Source organism: Anabrus simplex, chromosome 8 (assembly GCF_040414725.1).
Source record: "Anabrus simplex isolate iqAnaSimp1 chromosome 8, ASM4041472v1, whole genome shotgun sequence".
Taxonomy (NCBI): Eukaryota; Metazoa; Arthropoda; class Insecta; order Orthoptera; family Tettigoniidae; genus Anabrus; species Anabrus simplex.
In genome coordinates, this window is record NC_090272.1 from 243,207,596 (window position 1) to 243,228,273 (window position 20,678).

Genomic DNA, 20,678 nt, shown 5'->3' on the forward strand with positions numbered 1-20,678 from the left:
TCATTTAGAGTTATGGAAGAAGTCAGGGAAAGTATTGACTGAACCTCTCGGAAGGTAGCCACTGTCAGCAAAAGTTCCATAAGAGTCCTGCAGCAGAATCCATGATGGAAAGCGATGGTAAAAGTAGCCAGGGTACTACGAGGTGAGGTAGATAAAGCAGTTGAACTTCAACCAGATGAAGTGGCTTCAATGAACTTTTGTCCAGGCACGTCCTGTGCTGTTGAGGGATCTTTCTCTCTGTACAAAACGTTCTGCCCGACAGGAGAACAAGATTGTTACCGGAAATCATTGAAAAGTTGCTTTGCTTATTGTAAATTCCTTTTATAGTAATTGAGTGTGTTATTAAATTATAAGTATTTTTCATGCCTATTTTGTTGCCTATTTTACGCGTTAGGTGCCTATTTACATGCCTATTTTGGCTAATTTAAGAGCCTATATGCCTGCCTATTTTAACTGTTTTTAGTGTGTATAATTCTCATCTCTAGTGATGACATTTGAGGCTTTAAATTTTAAAAAATGCTACAACTCTGTCATTGGCTTTTGGCACATTAAAGGACTGTTTTGGAATTAAAATTTACACACCCTGACATCAGTTAAAATTCATAGTGTTTGAAAGAACATACAAACAAGTAACATTATTTTAATCCATGTGGCCAAAGAACAGAATTCAGTTGGTAGTTTTTATAAACTCCTACAGTTAAAACTTTCTTTATTATAAAGCAGCTGGTTGGGATAGTATTGGGTACATGATGATTGTAAGGTTCGAATAGAGGCGTTGAGGGTGCTATGGGAAGTTATTCTGAATGTGTAGGGTGGGTACCTGCTGCATTGTAGTGCAGGTATCAATATCCTGTTATTGTCTAGAAGGACAGAAGTCAGTGTTTTCAGTTTTGCTTTATGTTGCATATGTAGCGAGTGTTTTTGTAAACACGAATGTACTCATCCATTTGCTGAAGAAACTATCTAAGCTGGAGAAGCACTGTTGCAAACCATCACAGCAACTCGTAAGGCCAAGTGGACAACCTGGTAGAGAACCTTGACATGAAGTTGAATAGTTGACAGGCCTGGAAACTGCTTAAAAATCTTTGCAGAGACCCTGTAAAGCCACAGGAGAACTTTACCAGAGTGACAGTTAATCAAGTGGCAACTCGCTTCCTGCTGAATAGTAAAACTAAAGGGAGGGTGACCAAAGAAGCTCTTCATCATGTGATGGAAGCAGATATCCCTTCTCCATGGTTGAACTTGAAGCTGCCATTTCCAGCTTGAAGATGTTCAAGGCTGCTGGTGTCGATGACCTATGAGTTGAACAGATAAAGAACTTTGGCCGTAAAATATTGAAGTGGTTACTAAGCCTAATGAACTTGTCTCGCCAAGTTACACATCCCTAAAATGTGGCAAAAATCTTGAATCATCAAGCCTGGTAAAGAACCAGATGACCCAAAAAATTTTAGATCTATTTCCCTGCTATGCCATACCTTCAAGATACTGGAACGCTTGGTAACTTAACCGAGTCAATATTATCCTCGAAGAGAACTTCATCCAACAACAAGCAGGCTTTTGTGCTGGCAAATCATGTTGTAGTCTGATTTTGAATCTCAGCCAACACATAGAGGATGGTTTTGACCATGGTGAGATAACTTGAGTCGCTTTTGTTGATTTAACAGCTGTATACGACACTGTGAATCATAGTACCAGTACCTTCCTTCAGAACAAAAGTTTCCAAGTCTCGCTACAGGGTAAGAGGAGAACAACGGTCTCCCTCAGGGCAGTCTCCAGCACTGTACAAAATCTACACAAATAATCGGCCAATTCCAGCAAGCACTAGGCTCTTCATCTATGCCAATGACACAGCGGTAGTTGTTCAGGGAAGTAGAAGGAAGGATGACTTCAGCTGTGGATGAACTCTCCAAGTACTGTGATGCCGACCATCTGAACATGATGAGAGGAACGATTGAAACATTGCCCTACAGCATTTTGTCTAGGTGTCACCGCGCTCTAGCATACAGGCAGCAATGTCTGAACACAAAACAGAAGGTCGTTCTCACAATGGCATACTTAAGAAGCTGATCGGTAGCATCTGGGGTGCCAGTCCGCATATCCTGAGACCTTCTGCAGTTGTGCTGTGTCTGGCAGCTGTTGAGTACGCTTCAGTTCATGCTAAGCAGGTTGTTACTGCGGTCAACGATATTGCGAGGATAATCTTGGAATGCCTAAAGCCAACACAGAAACTGTACTCGCCTGTCGGAGTAGCCTCACCCAACATCCAGAGGGCCACTGCTGCAAGGTCTCGCCTCAGATCCCGCAAAAGCTTCCTGCCGCTGGAGGAGCTCACTGCCCACAGACGTCACCAGGCTGCAAGGTCTCGCCTCAGATCCCGCAAGAGCTTCCTGCCGCTGGAGGGAACACCAGAGACTGCCCAGACATGTCACCATGGCGCCGACCAACCTTACCCTGTATGGAGGTCCCTCAACCGCTTAAGAGTGGGGGATCCTTCCAGCATACGCAGACACCTCTTTGAAATCATTTGAGAAAAGACTAGGAAAACAGTTGATGGGAAATCTGCCACCGGAGTGTTAGCTTCAAATGTAGATCACTAGTGATTGATTGATTGATCATATTTTGTGTTCCTCCTCCATATGTTTCCTTCCCCGCCCCCTTATTATTATTATTATTATTATTAGAATGTTTGTTTCTTTGTGTTTTTCTTTCCTCATTTTGCTAGGGATCTTCATTGTATTCCTGATTAGTACGAGCTTGATAACCAGGTGGTATTAAAGCTTATATCGTGTCTTAAATCATCGTGCGTGTATAGTAATTGCCACGTAAGGAAATACCCCAGAAAGTAAATATCGCCGCCCGATGCTCTTCTTTTCTCTTTTTTGTAATGGCTGATCACTGCTGCCAACCTGCCTGGTTACATATTAAAATCATCAGACATAACCATAACAAACTAACCTCAATGTAAACACCGATAATGAATGTTTCCCTACCCTAGTAAATGATAAAAGATAAGATGAAATAAATCAAGATAATTATGAATATCTCCTCAGTGAGGAATTAAGGAAATAAACACACTTTCTCACTTAAATTATCTGTCTTTATTTTGATATACAGTAGGCGTACTATAACCATATTCTTGAAAAGAGGGGCGTGTTAAACGATGCAATTTAATAAGTCTTTGCAGTGTGATTTTCGAAAATTCCAGACATCCAATGACTTCCCTTTCTTTTGCGCGAATATTTCCTTCTCTCTTCAATACCGGTAACCAGTAAGGAGAGAGATTATTGGGCATATTTTCAGCCTGCAGGCTGGTTATATCTTCAAGCTTATCAGGAAACATATAGGAATACTAATGTGCCAAGCTCCGTGAACGGAATTTAGGTCAGCTTTCAAGTTCACTGCGGATTTGAAAATAATAATGTTATAAGTTCTACTGCCAAAATTTCGTCCCGCAAGAGTTATTTCATGTACCGGTAGATCTAGACATGAGACTGACGTATTTGAGCACTTTCGTCATTTCACACAAACTATGTTATTAAATGCATTATCCGAACATGCCACAATCCTACTTACCTGGTATTAGCCAAATAGATTTACAATCCCACAGAAAAAGAAAATATGCTTTAAATATTCTCGCAAATGTATCACTAGTGACTTTAACGGCGATGCGGTGGCAACACGCACTTCACGCTAGAGCAGTGATTGAACGTTGCCAACGTGCCAGATTAACGGTAAATGTAAGACGTCGTATCGGCAAGTAGGGTCCCTAAACTGTATGGTTACCGACACTGAAAAAGACCCAACAGCAAGAAAAGTAACTATAAATCAATATCTTAATATTACAGGGGAGAAAGGGTAAGGTTGCACCCTTAGGGTACGTCCTTACACGGAGAGGACTATACCATTACAATTCACAGTATGTTGCAAGTGTGTGTTTATGTATGCATTGTGAATGTGTATAGACCTTGCAGAATCTCATCTTGTAATTTATGGATCTATTTTTCTCCAACCTGAATTCATATATGCTACACGTCAGTTATGATTTTATGTTGTGGAACTTATAGAATTTATATTTCCTGCAAAAATTCCTGGAAATTACCTCTATCATAGTATTGTTGCATGTGCTGTAAATGTTAATCTTAAGGTGTGTTTTTAGAAAATTGGTGTGTTCTTTTCCCTAGAAATTGGAAACTACCATTATGATGATGATCCGGCCTCAAAAAAGAAGAAATATGAGCCACTTGTGAAAGAGATTATCCCTTACTACATGCCAAAATTTGAAGAAGTGGTCAAGAACAACAATGGATATTTTGTCAATGGCAAGGTAAATGTTTTAGTTCTTTGTTGGAAATGTTCTCTTTGTAATTCTAAAATGGTGATGCAGATCATTGTTACAATGTACCGGTATGTTATTCAGCCAGTTTCTCCGGTACGCTTATGGTGTTTTCATAGCAATTGAGGCGTTATAAATCATATCTATACGCAGTTGTCCAGGAGCATATGATAGTCCCGACATTTCACTGGAGACTGCGTTCGGCATTTTCTAGGGTTCCAGCTGATTTGGATCACTGCGAAGCTCAGGGTGGAATGCAGTGGTGTTGCAATTCCATCTCATTATATATTTCAGGCTGTGCTCCGCCGTGGTGGATAGCGGTCACTGATTGGTTGTCCTTTGGCAGGCAATAGTGTGCTGCTTTGCTGTTAGAGGGGCATTCTGATTGCCTGTTCTTCGGCCAATGGTGGAAGCACTAAGGAGCGCAACGTTGGTCAACCTGCCTTGGTGGAGACAGGCAACCTGTTGTTTTCTTTTTTGCCTGTCACGGCCATCAGGATTTAAGGCCTTCAGGGCTGGAAACTGTGCTTTGTTGACTGGTTCCAATTCCTCCTTATGGTTGAAGCTGTTGGCATGCTTCAGGATTTCAATGGCTTCCCTTTGTAGTCGGGCTTGATAAGACTTGGAATTTGATTACTTTTAAGTTGCAGTACTGTATGCCATGGCCTGCTAGCAGCGAGTGTTCAGCTCTTGATGACCTTTCTGCTTGAACCAGCAGACTGTGTCCGTTGTGCTCCTTGAGCCATGTGGCAATGCTCCATTTTGTAGCTGCTGTGTACACCTGGTTGCAGCTACACGAGATCTTATAGTCACCTCCTCTGAAAAGAGGATCTCGCTTGTCTTTAGCAGATCATACCAGTCCCTTAATTTTCTTCGTTGGTGTATACAGTGGAACCTCGATTCTCCGTTTTGGGAGGGACCACGAAAAGAAACCATACAACAGGGGAAAATGGAAAATCCTGGAACGAATGAACCATCAACAATTTGGCTAAACATCACAAAAATGAAATGTATACTTATAATCTTACAGACACCCCTAAACCAAATCAAACTACAGCCCCAATAGGCCTTCCACCCACCAAGCGACCGCCCGCAGTCCGAAGGCTTGCAGATTACTGGGCGACACGTGGTCAGTGCGATGAATCCTCTCGGCCGTTATTCCTGGCTCTCTAGACCAGGGTCGCGATCTCGCCATTCAATAGCTCCTCAATTAAAGGTAATCGTAGAATGACTGAACCTGGAATAAAAATGCCTGACCTGGCCAGTAATCAAACCCGGGCCCTCCGGGTGAGAGGCAGGCAAGTTAGACCGCGGGGCTGGCTTCAAACATTAATTACCGGTACACGACTTAAAAATCTCAAAACTTTACATTCAGTTTTACCAGGGAAACTTCGTCAAATTCCTTTGAAAAATTCTTTCACTTCAGCAACAAAATAGCAAAACTCTTCGAAAAATCCAATACCCCTAACGCCAAGCCAAACAACAATCGGCCACAAGTAGTTTTTAATTCTCTAATCTAATAAAATAAAGCACATTAGATACAAAAGCATCCAACATGATGCCAAAATCCTTTCTCTTTTTTTTTTTTTTTCTTCCATTGTAATTTGCTCACCGGTGTACTGTTCCTAGTCAGTTTATGGAAATCGTGTACTGCGTAGATTAGGCCTACATCCGTTTTTAAATGTTATGTTGAAGTCGAGAATATGGTTTCGATTAAGTATCAATCCTCATCTTCTCAAATGCATTATATTCAATTCTACCCGTCACTCATCACAATCAAATTAGAAAGAGAAAAAATATCATAAACACTTCCAAAATTACCATTATTTGCGACCTTGAGCTCAGCTGGAAAGTGCTCTCGCTGCACAAGTCGGTACGTGTGTGAAATGATACAAAGTTTTAAAATGTAACGTGCGCAAATAAAACGACTGTGGTTTTTATGACATTTTAACACAAAAACTTGGAATTCCCAGTCTTATATTAGGACCAAAACAGTAATAGGCAATCCCAAAACATCTCGTGGCTTTATGTACTGGTATGTAAGGTGCATCATCTGTTCTGGTCTCGATAGCATAATCGTATACGATAATATTAAAATACTAATTTGTGTTACTTAAGAAGGAGCAGTTTCGATTCCTGTCTGAAAGCCCAGCGACTTTACAGTGCCTGAGGGAAGTGCCGAAAACCTGTTCGGCGATACACTCGAAAAAGTATAAAAATAAACATCTAACCCTGGACATAATGTAGACGTTTTGCAAGTACGAACATTTGACGAAACTCATTCAGTCTTCAAATAGAGCTGTCGAAATGCGCTCTGTCTCCTTCCAGTTGTTGTGGGCAATCTTTGCTTTATGATTTCTGAGGATTCTCTAAACAGTAGTATCTGAATGCGATGCTAAGATGATCCCTTATGCAAGTTCAACACCGATCGCTTTTCCATTACAGTACTTCCTCAAATTACTGCAACGAGGGGACGTCAACACCAAGATCTATAAGTATACTGTAGCCGTCCTTTGTAACTAGTTTCGACCTGAAACATAGGCCATTTTCAGCCACATAATCTACATTATAAATAAGCTCACAGGACAAAAATTAGTTGCTTCTCCAGAAATCATTACAAGCATCATTTAACACTGTGTAACTGTGCTTGTGGGTTTAATTACAGTCTGGATTCGGTTAGGAAGCGAGTCCACAAGCTTGTGCAGGTACGTCACATCCAGGAGGATTCCACCGCACAATTCCACGAAATTGCAGGGATGCTGATGTCATCGTTTACCCGCTGTTTCAACTTGTCCCATAGATTTTCAATGGGGTTCAAGTCAGGTGATTTTGCAGCCCAGTTGAAATGTAATAGGGTGTGGGAGTGTTCCTAAAACTAGTCACGTATGCATCCAACCTGAGGAACTTTTTTGCTGTTGTCATCTTGAAAAATCAGGATATTATGCAGATGTTGACCCTGATCATCCAGAATGTTTAAATAAACACCTCAGTGAGCGGGCCCTCTGGCTTGAACCTGACCTTGCACACATCCAGGATGAAATGCTTCATTTGGCCTTCGGTACACTCGATGACGTGCATTATTGGAACGCAGGCTAAATGTGATTCATCAGACCTCATTACGTTCTGCCAGTCAGCTACTGTCCATGTTCAGTGATTTCTAGCTCATTGAAGATGTGCAGCTTTATGTGCCTGTGTGAGCAATGGCCTCTTGCGAGGTGACTAACTCCAGATGTTCATTGCAATGTTCTCTCGCTAATAGGTTGGGATGAACCTCCAGTCACTGACTGCAGTAATTCCTGTTGGGTTTCGAAGTGATTTTGATTCACAAGCCATGAAACATGTCTCCAGTCCCTTTTAGTCATAATATTTTTCCGACCACTGTTCTGACTTGTTTTGTGGTCATGTGTAGCACACCCCTGTTTGTAGACATGTTCAACAGTCCACTGCAAAACACCAACAAATCCAGCAATTTCACGCACCGTATTGCCATGGTCACGTCCAAACACCATTGCCCCTATTTGGCACTCTTGTTACATACCTGCCAACCTTTAAGATTTACCCGGAAACTTTCCGGTTTTTAAGTCTTCCGATTTTCCGATTTATATTTACTTCTTCCGATTTTCGACTAATATAACCTCTAGTACGGCCAATACTCTTCTCCTACGATACGTGCTTGTGTAATTTACGTAACCTCATTTTCAAGCGTATTTATTTGATACTTTATTTCGTTAGTGTTTTGTCCGTCACCTTCGTGCATCGTGTTTCCTGCTCACCACAGCAGCGTGTGCGCTTGATACAGCTGGGGATTCGGGGCGGCGATCATCCTGTAAGCAAGAGGCTAGCGCGCTCTAACGACTCAATTAATCGGGTCGAAAGAATGAGTTTGTTATTGTGTTGTTCATGCTTTGTTAACATCGTTTCTGTGCGTAGTTTCGTCGCAGTTATAGGCCACGCGTTTTTTCTTGCATTTCTATGCTTTCCCCCTCTCAGTCGTACCGGTATGTTAATAATGTACAGGACACATTGAATTGTTTTGTATGTGGTAGTTTTGCGTATTTAAGTGCATAGTTTTAATGAATTGAATGTTTTTAAGGGGGTTCGTGTCGGTGACAGTTTCTGGCATTTTCTTTTCTCGTTATGGCCAAAAATGTAACAAACGTTATCTCCAAGTGTTCAGAGATACCTATAAATTTCCGTTCATTTTACTGTCTGATAAAGGAAACTACCGTATTTTCTCGCGTAATTAACACCCTTGCATAATTTGCGCATCCCAATAATTTTGGGTCCCAAATAGAGAAAAAGAAATGTTCACGTATTTGATACACCCACAACTTCGAACATCCAAATCTCAGCTCCGGATGTGTTTCGGAATAAAGATATCGACTACTCGCGTAGCAGGCTTCCTATCGCGAGGCGGGCATTCCAAACGCAGGGCAACGTGTTGTTATTAGCCGTCAGGAAATCCCATTGCACTAGTTTCAAGAGTGTTTCGGGTACGGGACATTCTGTGATCTCAAAATTGTTTGTCAGTCCACAGTATTGGAGTAATACTGCATCATACAAACTCGCGGTGATCAGTTACATCAAAACATACGGGAATAGAGACACGGGCAGCAAGTATTCAGTGTCCAAATGAAACATGCTCTACCACGGTAACAGAAGTGCACTTCAAGCGGCCAACAAGTCTCACAAGGCATTTCGCGGACGAAAAAGCAGCAAGTTTCCTCAAGTAGAGGATTATCTGCTTAAATATATGATTTTGTTACGCAATGTTGGAAACTGCGTTTCTCACAAAATGCTGTATTTTAAAGAATGAGAAATAGCCGTGGCACACGGAATCAGTGTCTCGGATTTGAAGGTTAGCCGAGGCTTGATTAATTTTATGAAGAGAAATGGACTTTCTCTTCGACGAAGAACAACATCATGTCAAAAAATCATGAATGATTTCAACCATTTTCATCATTTTGTGATTGAGAAGCGTGAAGTGAAGGAATGTTTGATCTCCCTTATAGGAACCGCAGGTCAGACACCAATCAGTTTCCATATGCCACAATGTTGATAAGAAAGGAACATACAGTGTTATCGTACGCGCTATCGGAAGCAAAAAACGATGTACCGGTACTGCAATGCTTGCTGTAACAGCTGATGGCAGAAAGCTTGCACCTTATATTGTTCTAAAACGAAAAACAATGCCTAAAGCAAAATTTCCGCGAGTGATCCACGTCCGTATTCAAGAGAAAGGGTGGATGGACACGTCACTCTTACAAGATTGGATACGAACGGTTTGGGGTAATGTAGCAGGGTCCCTACTTCGATGCCCGGCCCTTCTTGTGTGGGATAGGTTTCTTTTTCTGGCGGTATGTCATTCAGGTCATATTTTCAGCTCTTAATAAGAAGAATATTTTCTGGTGTCGGTACTTCAAACCCACGTGTCTAACTTACCTGATGTACCCTATTCTGACTTTTCAGAAAAAAAATCTCACGCCGGAATTGTACGCTATATGACAATAACCGCAATTGTGTTTATATTACATTTAATGTATCTTTTAAATGTAAATGAATTGTAAATAATTTGTAAAGATCTGAATTCCTTGAATAATTTACGCATCCAAAGTTTTCGCCTGTATTTTTCGTCAAAAAAGTGTGTTAATTACGTGAGAAAATACGGTATTATGCATTTTGTTGTGTGTGTGTCGGTATTACAAATATTATTTGTACGTAAGTGTCATAAATGAGTGATTAGGTACATTTTCGTGTAACCATTTTTAGGTTTTCTTAGTTTAAGATTTTAAATTTAATGGTCAATTCACATTTTAACTGTAGATATGTATGCTTTTTATCCTGACCTATTTTCACGTAGACTGTGGTGAAATATGTGATGAAATACAATAATTAAAAAATCTTCCTATTTTTGGTTTCTAAAAGTTGGCAGGTATGTTGTCACCTCCGTACATCTACCTATGTTGACATACACTGGCCGCTTGAAACATGAATGTCTCGCTGATTGCTAGTGCCTTATGCTCATATAGAGGCAGTGCGAGTGCGGTTGAGTACAGGCTTAATGATCCATCTGTGCGTGCACACTTGGTGACTAATTTTTTGTAAGGTGAACTTATGTTCACATGTTTTGTTCCTTAAAACAATTATGAAAATCAGTCTTAAAATGTAATCGAACATGGTGTATTAAAACATAATGCATACCTGCCAAGTATTCCGGTTTTTCTGTAAAATGTAGGGATTTGAGTTGTTTTACGGTTTTACGGATGAACGTTATTGTACGGATTTTGAATATCCGCTCTTGGTTTCGCTTTCTGCGGTCAAATCGGATTTGTTTGACTTTCGTTAGTAGCTGGTAATACGAGATGCAGTGTTTGAAATTCGACCGGTAAATGTATCGATAATCACATTATCATTTATCACCATGCTTTTGTCGCCTGTTCGATCTCGACTGCTACTTCATTCACTGAGATGTTCTCAAACAAGTAGCAGGCTGTAATTTTGAAGAAAAGAAATCTGTTAAAAGTAGCAGGCTGTGAATTTAAATATAACAACTTTAGTAACTGTCGTGCTTCGTAGAAGCTGTGAAAGGCTTTGTGTGTGTGTGGGTGTGAGTAACATTGGTGGTAGTTCTGAAACTTGTGGAATTGTGTGACGAATTTGTAAGCGATTTTAGTATTTCTAGTGGTGTTCGTAATGAGTTCAACTGAGAAACGAGAAATGAGTTCAACTGAGAATCAATATTATCAGTCTTTCAGGGAGGCATATTCTGCTTAATTTCCTTGTTTTATACAATCACTGAAAGTGTTCCCATTGTTAAGCAGAAACAGATGAGCACTCATCAAGTTGTAACTTTGTGTAAGTATTTAATTTCAGGGGTGATCATAACATATATTTGGCTTACATTAGTACTGTTTATAATCTTACTGCTTGCCGTCCTTTTTCATTATGTCTCAAGACTTGGCGACGCATACACATGTTGTTAAAAAATTTCCGCTTTAGGATCTTCCGGATTTCTCTTGTTGAAAGTTTGCAGGTATGATAATGGTTTATTCCATTAATAACGGTAGTAAAAATTAAACTCTTTCATAATAACACATGGGTGACGGGCCCCGAGAAATCTCGTTGTACGCTCGCCAGCGGTAGGTGACGGGCCCCGAGAAATCTCGGTTTTATTCACGACATTGTTTTCGGTCTTCCTGTGACATCTCTTGACCATATCTTGAATTGTTTCAGACGTGCACATTGAGTAGAATAAATCGTAGATGTATATCTGCTACTTTTCTTTTATTCACGGCCTCTTTTATTCTTTGATTTAGTTTCGAAACGTCGACTTTCTTTCTGCCGGTTCAGTCAATGACAAGATGGAGCGCCCGCAGAATACGGTGTTAGCTGACGACGATATTTTAGAAGAATTATATGCCGATGATTGTTCAAATGGAAATAGTCTAATGAATTAGTGGAAACTGAATGTGATAGTGATAGCGGAAGTGATATTCAAGCCTCTACAGGCCGTAATTTACCTAGTGTACTTATTTATTCAAGTGATTCTGATGACAACAATGTAAACATTAATTATGTGTTAGGAATTGACACTGAATATGGTTTTGTAAAGGCAGATCCACTATTACTAGGGGCATTGGAGAGTACCCATATCAACTTTAAAGATAAAATATTGACTGGTTTAATATTTATTTACATTTTTATAATCAAGTGCACCCTAGTATGCTTAGTAGAAAAATACCGGTGCACAGGGTATGTGACAAGCTCAAGCATCCGGTCAGCAATGTGTCTATTACGTCTATTTGCCATAATATGCTGAAAATGTAATAAATATTGTGATTTATCTCATCAGGGAACATCTTATTGTTTGAATCATAAGAAATGAAGTTCTTTAAAGAGGATTTGTTCAAAGCACGGATCTGGTGTCCCGTTTGAAGCACAATGAGATGTATTCAGTGTCTTAACATAAAATGCAACGGTCTATGTTAGATTGGTCCAATCAGACCAGCAGTATAGTTATTTATTAATACCTGTGCTGGTCTGACCGGGCCTACAACAGCTGGTTGGTAGGTAATGTGAAAAGGAACTATTATACGCATTCTAGCATGGAAAAATACAAGGTACAAGAATCTCAACAAACTTGATAATCCGATGATGGAACACTGTCGCCCAATTCAATTGGCTACGCAGCATAGAACACTTAAAACGTGAGTTAAAAATAGGATTAATCTTTTTCAATATGCAATGTTAACAAACTTTAAAATTAAACTACCATATTTACCCAAACGAACCAGTGGCACAAGAAGATGGAAGAAAACTCCATGGTGGAATGATGCAACAAGAACTGCTGTCCTGAACAAGAACATGTTTAGAAAATATTTCCAGGATTGGACTGACCATAATAAGGAACTATACAGGGTTGCTAAAAAATAAGCAAAATAAGTTGTTACAGAAGAACGAAAGAAGTGGTTGAACAAGTGGAGTGATGAATTGAATGAGGATGTTAATGGTAATAAGAAAATGTTATATGGGATGATGAAAAATAGAGAGATAAAGAACACTCCAAATACCTAAGAGATGATAACGAAAATCTGATCGCTGAAGATAAGATCAAATAGACTTGGGGGACTTACTTTGATGAATTGCTAAATGTGAGTTGCATCCATCCTACACGAAAAAACAGTACTATCTCATACAAGTCTGACTCCTGACAACGGGTTAGACTTAATATGGAGTGATGTAGATTATGCCTGGAAATGCATCAGAACCGGAATATCAGCTGGTGCGGATGAAATTAATGGAGAAATGATCAAGTCTGTGGGCATTTCTGGAAATCATTGAATCTACAGACTCTTTCGTAAGATCTGGAAAGAAGGGGACATACCAGTTGATTGGAAAACAGGCATCCTAATTCCAATTTTCAAGAAAGGAGACAAATGTTTCAACTATAGAGGCATCACTTTAACATCTCAAGTTGGTAAACTTTATGAAAGAATTGTGGAGCAGAAAATCAGACCTCTTCGAAGAACAGTATGGATTCAGGAAGGGGAGATCAACAACTGATTTAATCTTTACCATTCGTCAGTTAATGGAAAAATACTGCGAACACAACCGAGATTTGTGGTTAACCTTTCTGGATATAAAGAAAGCATTTGATGCTGTGAACAGAGAGAAGGTGTGGGGAATACTGAAGAAAACTGGAATGCAGGATGACATGATACACAGGGTCAAGAATTTATATGAATATACCTGAAGTAAAGTCAAAACACCTTAGGAATGACTGAAACCTTTCATGTAAAATTTGGGTTAAGACAGGGTGGTGTTTTGTCTCCTCTTCTTTTCATCACTGCGATGAACGAGATTCAGAAAAAAGTTCACCGAACCATTGGAGGTAAGAAAATGAAAGTTATCTTGTTCACTGTCGATATATGCTTGTGGGAAGACCTTCAAGAACAAATAAACTCCTGAACAGAAGCTGCTAAAGAATATGGACTCGCCTAAGCCAAGAGAAAAGCGAGGTTGTGGTCATAAAAAGATACGGACAACCAGTAGGACACATTGAAATGGAGGGGAAACAGCTACAGATGAACCATTAATTCAGGTATCTTGGAAGTGTTATGTGATACTGGTTCTATAGACAAGGAAATTTCCCACAGAATTCAGGCAGGTAACAACTTTCACAAAATAGACGTAATATGGAACAAGAAAATACCAACAAAATGTAAGAGTTGTGTATGAAATTATTACGTAGCAGTCCTGACCTATGGTTGCGAAACATGGACCCTGAGGAATAAAGATGTTAGTAGAATCCAGGCAGCAGAAATGAGATTTGTCCGTAGCATGATCGATAAAACACGCAGGGACAGAGTCCGTAATGTGGAAATCCGCAAGCGGGCTCAAGTTGTAAGATTGCAGGACAGAATGACAGCGACTGATATGGTATAGACATATGCGACACATGGGAGATAAGATTACCAAAACAAATGGATGATCTAAAACTTGACAAAAGACCAAGAGGGCAACCAAGACTCAGGTACAAGGACATGGTGAAGATTGACATTGAACAGCAAGGACATACTTTGGAAAGCATGGAAGGAGAGAAGTCAGAGACTGGAACTGGTGGAGAAGCTCGTTCGCCGACCCATCGCTTAAGATGGAGCGACGTGGAATACGGATGTATGTATTTATGCGAATAATTTCTGCACCCCAATTTTAGGAAGGATCATTTTGAAAAAAAAAAATGAAATGAACTAAAATCCTTTCCATCGAAAGAGTATCATAAGCATAAAGAAACATTTCATATCACTCTGCGAGGTCCACATGGTCTTTACACAAATATGAACGTGGCTATAAAATATACTTGCAATGAAAGTTAGCAAGAAGGTCTACTTAACGTGACAGGTATTTCATTAGTCTGAACTTTGCAATAGCCTCGATTCCATGTAGATCAGAAGATTCGTTGTCTCTTGCATCACTAGTATCCTCTCTTAAATTACTTACAAATTCGTCATACTCCATGTCTAAAACACTTCTCCCATGAGGTCTCTTTTTACTTGGGTATCAACACTACTAGTGGTGGATAATTGTTTTTGAAAGACACACTGTCAAACTCGGATGTTAGTTGAGCGGTACAGTAAAATTTCATTAATTGGATGTCATCAGGGCGTAATAATCGTACTTCGAATGACGTGATTTTGAATTAACGTCAACTCGTAATTCAGAAATGCGAATCCTTACCGCATTACAAATTATTCTAAGACCCGCTATTGCATGCAATTAACATTGATTGACAGTTTAAACCTTTCAAAAGCCATGGAAAAAACTATTTCGAAAATATATCCAACAACGTGCACTTACGTTATTCAAACAATGTACTCGGGTAGAGTCCAATTCATTGGCTGAATCGTCAGCGTTTAGGCCTTCGGTTCAGAGGGTCCCGTGTTCGATTCCTGGCCGGGTAAAGGTTTTTAATTGTGTGTCCATTCTTCTGGCCCGGGAACTGGGTGTTTGTGTTTGCCCCAACACTTTCCTCTTCATATTCAGACAAGACAGTACACTACCAGCTACCACAGAAACACGCAACAGTGATTACACCCCTCCATGTAGGGTTGGCGTCAGGAAGGGCATCCGGCCGTAAAACGCCCGAATCCACATGTGCGACACAGTTCACAGCCGTGACCCTGCAGACGTGGGGAAAGCAGTGGAAGGAGATGAAATAATGTACTTGGGGATAACTCACTGACATACATAACCTCACGCAACGAACCTCCTGTGCCAGTGCTTTATTTTTAAGATTACTGTACCGTTTTGCAGTTTTTAGATGCCTTGTACTTGCATGGAAAGTACCCGATGCCCTAAAAACATTGTGGCTTATCAAACATTCCTTTGACGAGGGGAGGAAGTAGGAAGTCTCTCGCCATTGCAACACAGGACAGTACAAATGTACGATTTCCCGCCACGGCACTTCTCTCATAATTCAGAAATGGCAACCCTTGCCGCATCACAAAGTATTCTAAGACCCGTTAATGCATGTAATCTCCTTGATTCACAATTTAAACCTTTCTAATGCCATGGAAAGAACTATTTCTGAAATGTATCCAAGAAGGTACATTTATAGTATTCAAATAAGGAACGTGGATAAATCGCTGACAAACACAACTTTTCACAGCGAAAGAAAAGAAGGAAAACTCGATTCAAAGACGAGGACAAATTATGCTGGCTCCCCCGTGCAAATGCTTTATTTTATGGATTACTGTACCGTTTGCATTTTTAGATGCTTTGTATTTGCATTGAAAGTACCAGATGCCCTAAAATCATTGTGGCTTATCAAACTTTCCTGTGACGAGGGGAGGAAGTCCATCGCTTCCGTCTGCATTGCAACACCCTGTTCTAAAACGGTGAATACAAAATTATTATGATATCACTCGAACTTGGCAACTATGAAACACACTGTAGACACACCGAAGTGAGTAAAAGCGTGGAAAGCTATCCCAGCACGTTCCAGAAGACGCATTCTGTTGTGACAGGGAGACATTTTGAATTTATATTACTCTGTCAAATACTTTTTTTTTTTTAATACAAGGGCAGTTTTAAGTTAAAAGGCTGAATTGTTTTCCGTTTAGATATGACATAGGGGCATTTTTCTTCCACCTGTGATTACACAAAGCATAACTGTACACCCAACATTGAAAACTAGTTTAGCCAGCGGTGTATTGCCAACCTTGACCCAAATAAAATTGGCACCCAAATTTCATGCCTCAAATAAAAAAGGAAATGTGGGGATTATCCATGTAAATATGGTAGTCAGTATGGATCAAAAGATGATTTTCATCACATGTAGTAAAAACACTTTAAAATGATGCAATATGTGACATTACTGATTGGCCTAATCGGCTCAACATATGATTTTACATAGTAGTGACAAAGGTGAAATTGAGAATTTGAATGAATTATTTGATATTACAATGTATTTCAGTAGGGAGATGCGATGATGGATGATGGACCCAATTTCCTGTAGAAGGCCTGCCAGTCGGGTGAGATCCTGTGTTCAGAAGTCTTAAGGAATTTTAGTTGGTGGCCAGTTAGCCGGCCAACGGAGCACTCGTCGGTGGTGTTTCTACGACGCTCAAATTTGACTCTCGAGCTAGTGAGCTCCTTGGTTGCGCTCATTTTCATAGACACTAACACATAATAGACTTTGACATAGTGAAAATACGCTAACAATGTGGCGTGAAGTTCTTGCGCCACATCTCCCACGAAAGGCTAAACAATGGCTGGTGTCCAATCGGGCCAGCCGTTCTGTTTCAAATTCTTGTAATGACTGAAAGTAAAAATGCCGACCTAATCGGGACGGTAGTTATGAACTCCAGAATATTGATTTTTGTTATGGTTTATTACCAGTACACATGCACATTAAAGTAAGAAGGACCTATGTTTAATTAAAAAATGAAGGGCTGCTAACATGCTAATCTATTCACTCCCAAGTTCTTTTGAGCCTGATGCATGTCCCATCCCAGATTTTTCTGTTAGTTTTGACAGTCTCAGGCTAAAAATATAACTTGTATTTACACAGCTACTGAACACCCCCTGGCTCAGTCCGGTGGTAATTGAAGGTGCTCAAATACATCAGCCTCATGTCGGTAGATTTACTGGCACATAAAAGAACTCCTACGGGACTAAATTCCGGCAACTTGGGGTCTCTGAAAACTGTAAAAGCAGTTAATGGGAGACACAGCATCATCATCCTTCCAAGTATTGGGCCACGTGGCCCATTACGGTCTTGCATTTTATTTCCATCACTTCATTGGACATCCTATAGATCTGTGTCCTCTTGGTTGGTAGCGTAGGATCTCCTTTGGCAGTCTTCCAGCATCCATCCTTTGAAAGTGATATTTTCTTGATAATCATAGATGTAATTGATTACTGGTTTCACATTCAGTCCCTTAAGCATATCTTCATTTCTTTTACGATTCCGTTTAGTATAGCCTGCTGTTCTGCGCATGAACATAATTTCACGTGCTGTAATTCTGGAAATGTCTCTCGTTCTTATTGTCCATGCCTCACTGCTGTTGGTGTGGCTAAAGTGTTATAAAGATGCGAGTGTATTTTTGGACAAGAGATGGCTTCATAATGTGATTTATAATTCCTATTTTTACTGTGAAGTTGGGTTATTTTTGCAGAGATCCTCTTGGTAAGATACATTGTATTCCTGATAATTGAATTCATTGACTCTTTACAAAATTTTATTATCTAAACAGATTTTACTCGGGATAGGGTAATTCCCCTTAAAGGCCATTATTTTGCTCTTTTCTGGTGAAATGATCATGTTGAATTTTGAAGAGACCTGCTGAAGATTAAATGCTACCAATGCAACATCAGCAAAGAGTATGGCATCTAGATGTGTGAGATATCTGCTAAGTGGGATTGATTCATGCCTCCATTCCTGCATTATGCTGTTCATATGCATTATGAACAATAAACGAGAAAGTCCATAACCTTGTCTCATACCTCTGCTGATCGGTTCCCATTCAGTCTAATTTTATTGCAATAAGATTGTCACTGTATATGTTGTATATGTTATCTGTTAACTGTTGTGGGACATTATCTCCTGCTAAGATATTAAGAAGTCTGTTCCTGTTAGCTAGGTCAAAGGCTTTCTTAAAATCAACAAATGCTATGCGAGTTTCCAAGTTTTTTTTCTACTAAGACCTTCATCGTAAAGTAAGCATCAGCGCATGAGCGTCCCTTTCAAAATCTGTGTTGTTCATTTCAATCACATTTTCATAATGCCTGAATAATTTTTCTTTGACAATATCAGGGTAAATTGTGTAACCTGAGTTGAGTATACTTATACCTCTGTAATTTCCACAATCTTTCACACTGCCCTTCTTACGAAGAGGAATTCTCTGATTCTCTGATGGTTTGTTGCCATTCCAAATTAAATTTATGAAATTGAGAAATCTTTGCTTGAAGATGTCACTGAAGTACTTGAATAGTTCTGCATTTATTGAGTCTTCTCCAGATGCTTTTTCATTTCTAAGTTTTCTTAGTACTAGCTCCAGTTCATAGAGTGTAATGGTATCCGAAGATTTGTTAAATGATGTTGACAGAATAAATGGCTCGATGTTTGAACGCTTCCAAAGGTTCTGAAAATAAATGAGCCACTCCGTTAGAGGTATTGCATTACAGTAAAACCTCGTTAATTTGTAGTCGTTGGGACGCAAAAATCGGACTTTGAATTATGTGGTTTCGAACTAACCGCCAACTAATAGTTCAGATATGCCAACCCTCGCCGCGTCACTGTTCTTAAGACCTGTCACTGCATGCAATTAACCTTGATACAGAGTTGAAACCTTTCAAATGCCATAGGAATAAACTATTTTTAAAATGTATCCAACAAGGTGCATTTACAGTATTCAAATAACACACTTGGATAACTCACACAAACATAACCCCACACAACAAAAGAAAAAAACAATGCTTCAAAGACGAAAAGAAATCTATGCTGGCTCCTCTGTGCAACTCCTTTATTCACTGAATTACTCTAGTGCAGGGATGGCGAACCTTTTCCAACTAGTGTGCCATTTTACGTCTGGTTTATTTTTCTCAACTGTATACTGTGCCACTCGTTATTTTCCTTTGGAATAGCTACAACCATCCCCCCAACCCACCACCGACTTCCGTCCCTAATTCCAAATTATGTTTCATAATATGTTATTACACATACACCGTAAAATAATACATTCATTGCATATTCCGTGGTCGTATTTTGCCAATACCGCAAAAATACATTTTTTAATATGTAAGTTTTAAGAATACCTAACATTATTTTTGTTTAAATATAATAAGCGCCCATTGTAACACACTTTGTCATTGAGTATTATTGGATATAGAAATCAAAAATACTAATATTGCCGAAGGACGTTAAGTGAAATGTCGTTCTCAACTTTACACACAGGAAGCACTTAGGTCTGAACTAAGACTGTTTCTAACAGTTGACTTCACACGTTCATTGCATAAAATAGCTGTTCGCAGGCCTATGATGAACCAAACAAAGTAACTAACGCTGTAGCAAGTTTATTCATATCCGATAACATCTGTGGGAGGCTGTTCAAGTATTAAGTTCTCTGGCTTTTGGAAAGAACATTCATCATCAACAGCGCACTCGATTTTCACCAATTCTTCACCAAGTTGTAGGAATTTGTTCACCGATGTACTGCTTTCTTGAAATTCAGTCAACTCCATTTCTAAACTATTAATATCTAACCACTCCAAGAATTGGCCTTAATAGCACCCATTTGTGCAATGTGAGGTTTTGAAATAAAGTGCGATAGTTTCTCCAAATCTCGAAGTTGAGATAATCTCTTGGCAACTATTTGTCTTACATTCGAAATAATAAACAGTTACACACTACGAATAATTACGCGATGCTGGCAACCACACACAAGCCAAACTTTGCTAATTGGCTGATGTAGGTGAAGGAATGGTTCGTCGGACGCATCTGACATTTATCTCACTTGACTTCCGGACCTATCAGTGTTGAAGTGTTGCCATAATGTACGTCCGAATGAAACTAGAATTTAGATTTTCGGTATATATTTCTTAAACCTGCAACACTGTAACTATACCATGAATGAGATATGTATAGTCTATAGTACAAGACGTACATAGAAACGTTAATATGTGCATGTGGTGTGCCACCGAAATCATGTTCGCGTGTCACCTAGTGACACGCGTGGCATAGGTTCGCCATCCCTGCTCTAGTGTATGCATTTTAGATGTCCTGTTCTTGCACCGAAAGTACGTACCCGATGCCCTCAAAACATCGTGGCTTATTGATCTTTTC

At 39.7% G+C, this 20,678-nt stretch overlaps 1 protein-coding gene across 3 annotated transcripts in view; it reads left to right on the top strand.

Annotated features, from left to right (window-relative positions):
• LOC136879052 (glutathione S-transferase) overlaps positions 1 to 20,678 on the top strand; it is a 72,634-nt gene that overhangs the window by 36,596 nt on the left and 15,360 nt on the right. For all 3 annotated transcript variants that reach the window (XM_068228938.1, XM_068228937.1, XM_067152790.1), the window contains exon 4: positions 4,182 to 4,324. In XM_068228938.1, the coding sequence (XP_068085039.1) occupies positions 4,182 to 4,324 (143 nt within the window). The remainder of the gene's footprint in view (positions 1 to 4,181; positions 4,325 to 20,678) is intronic.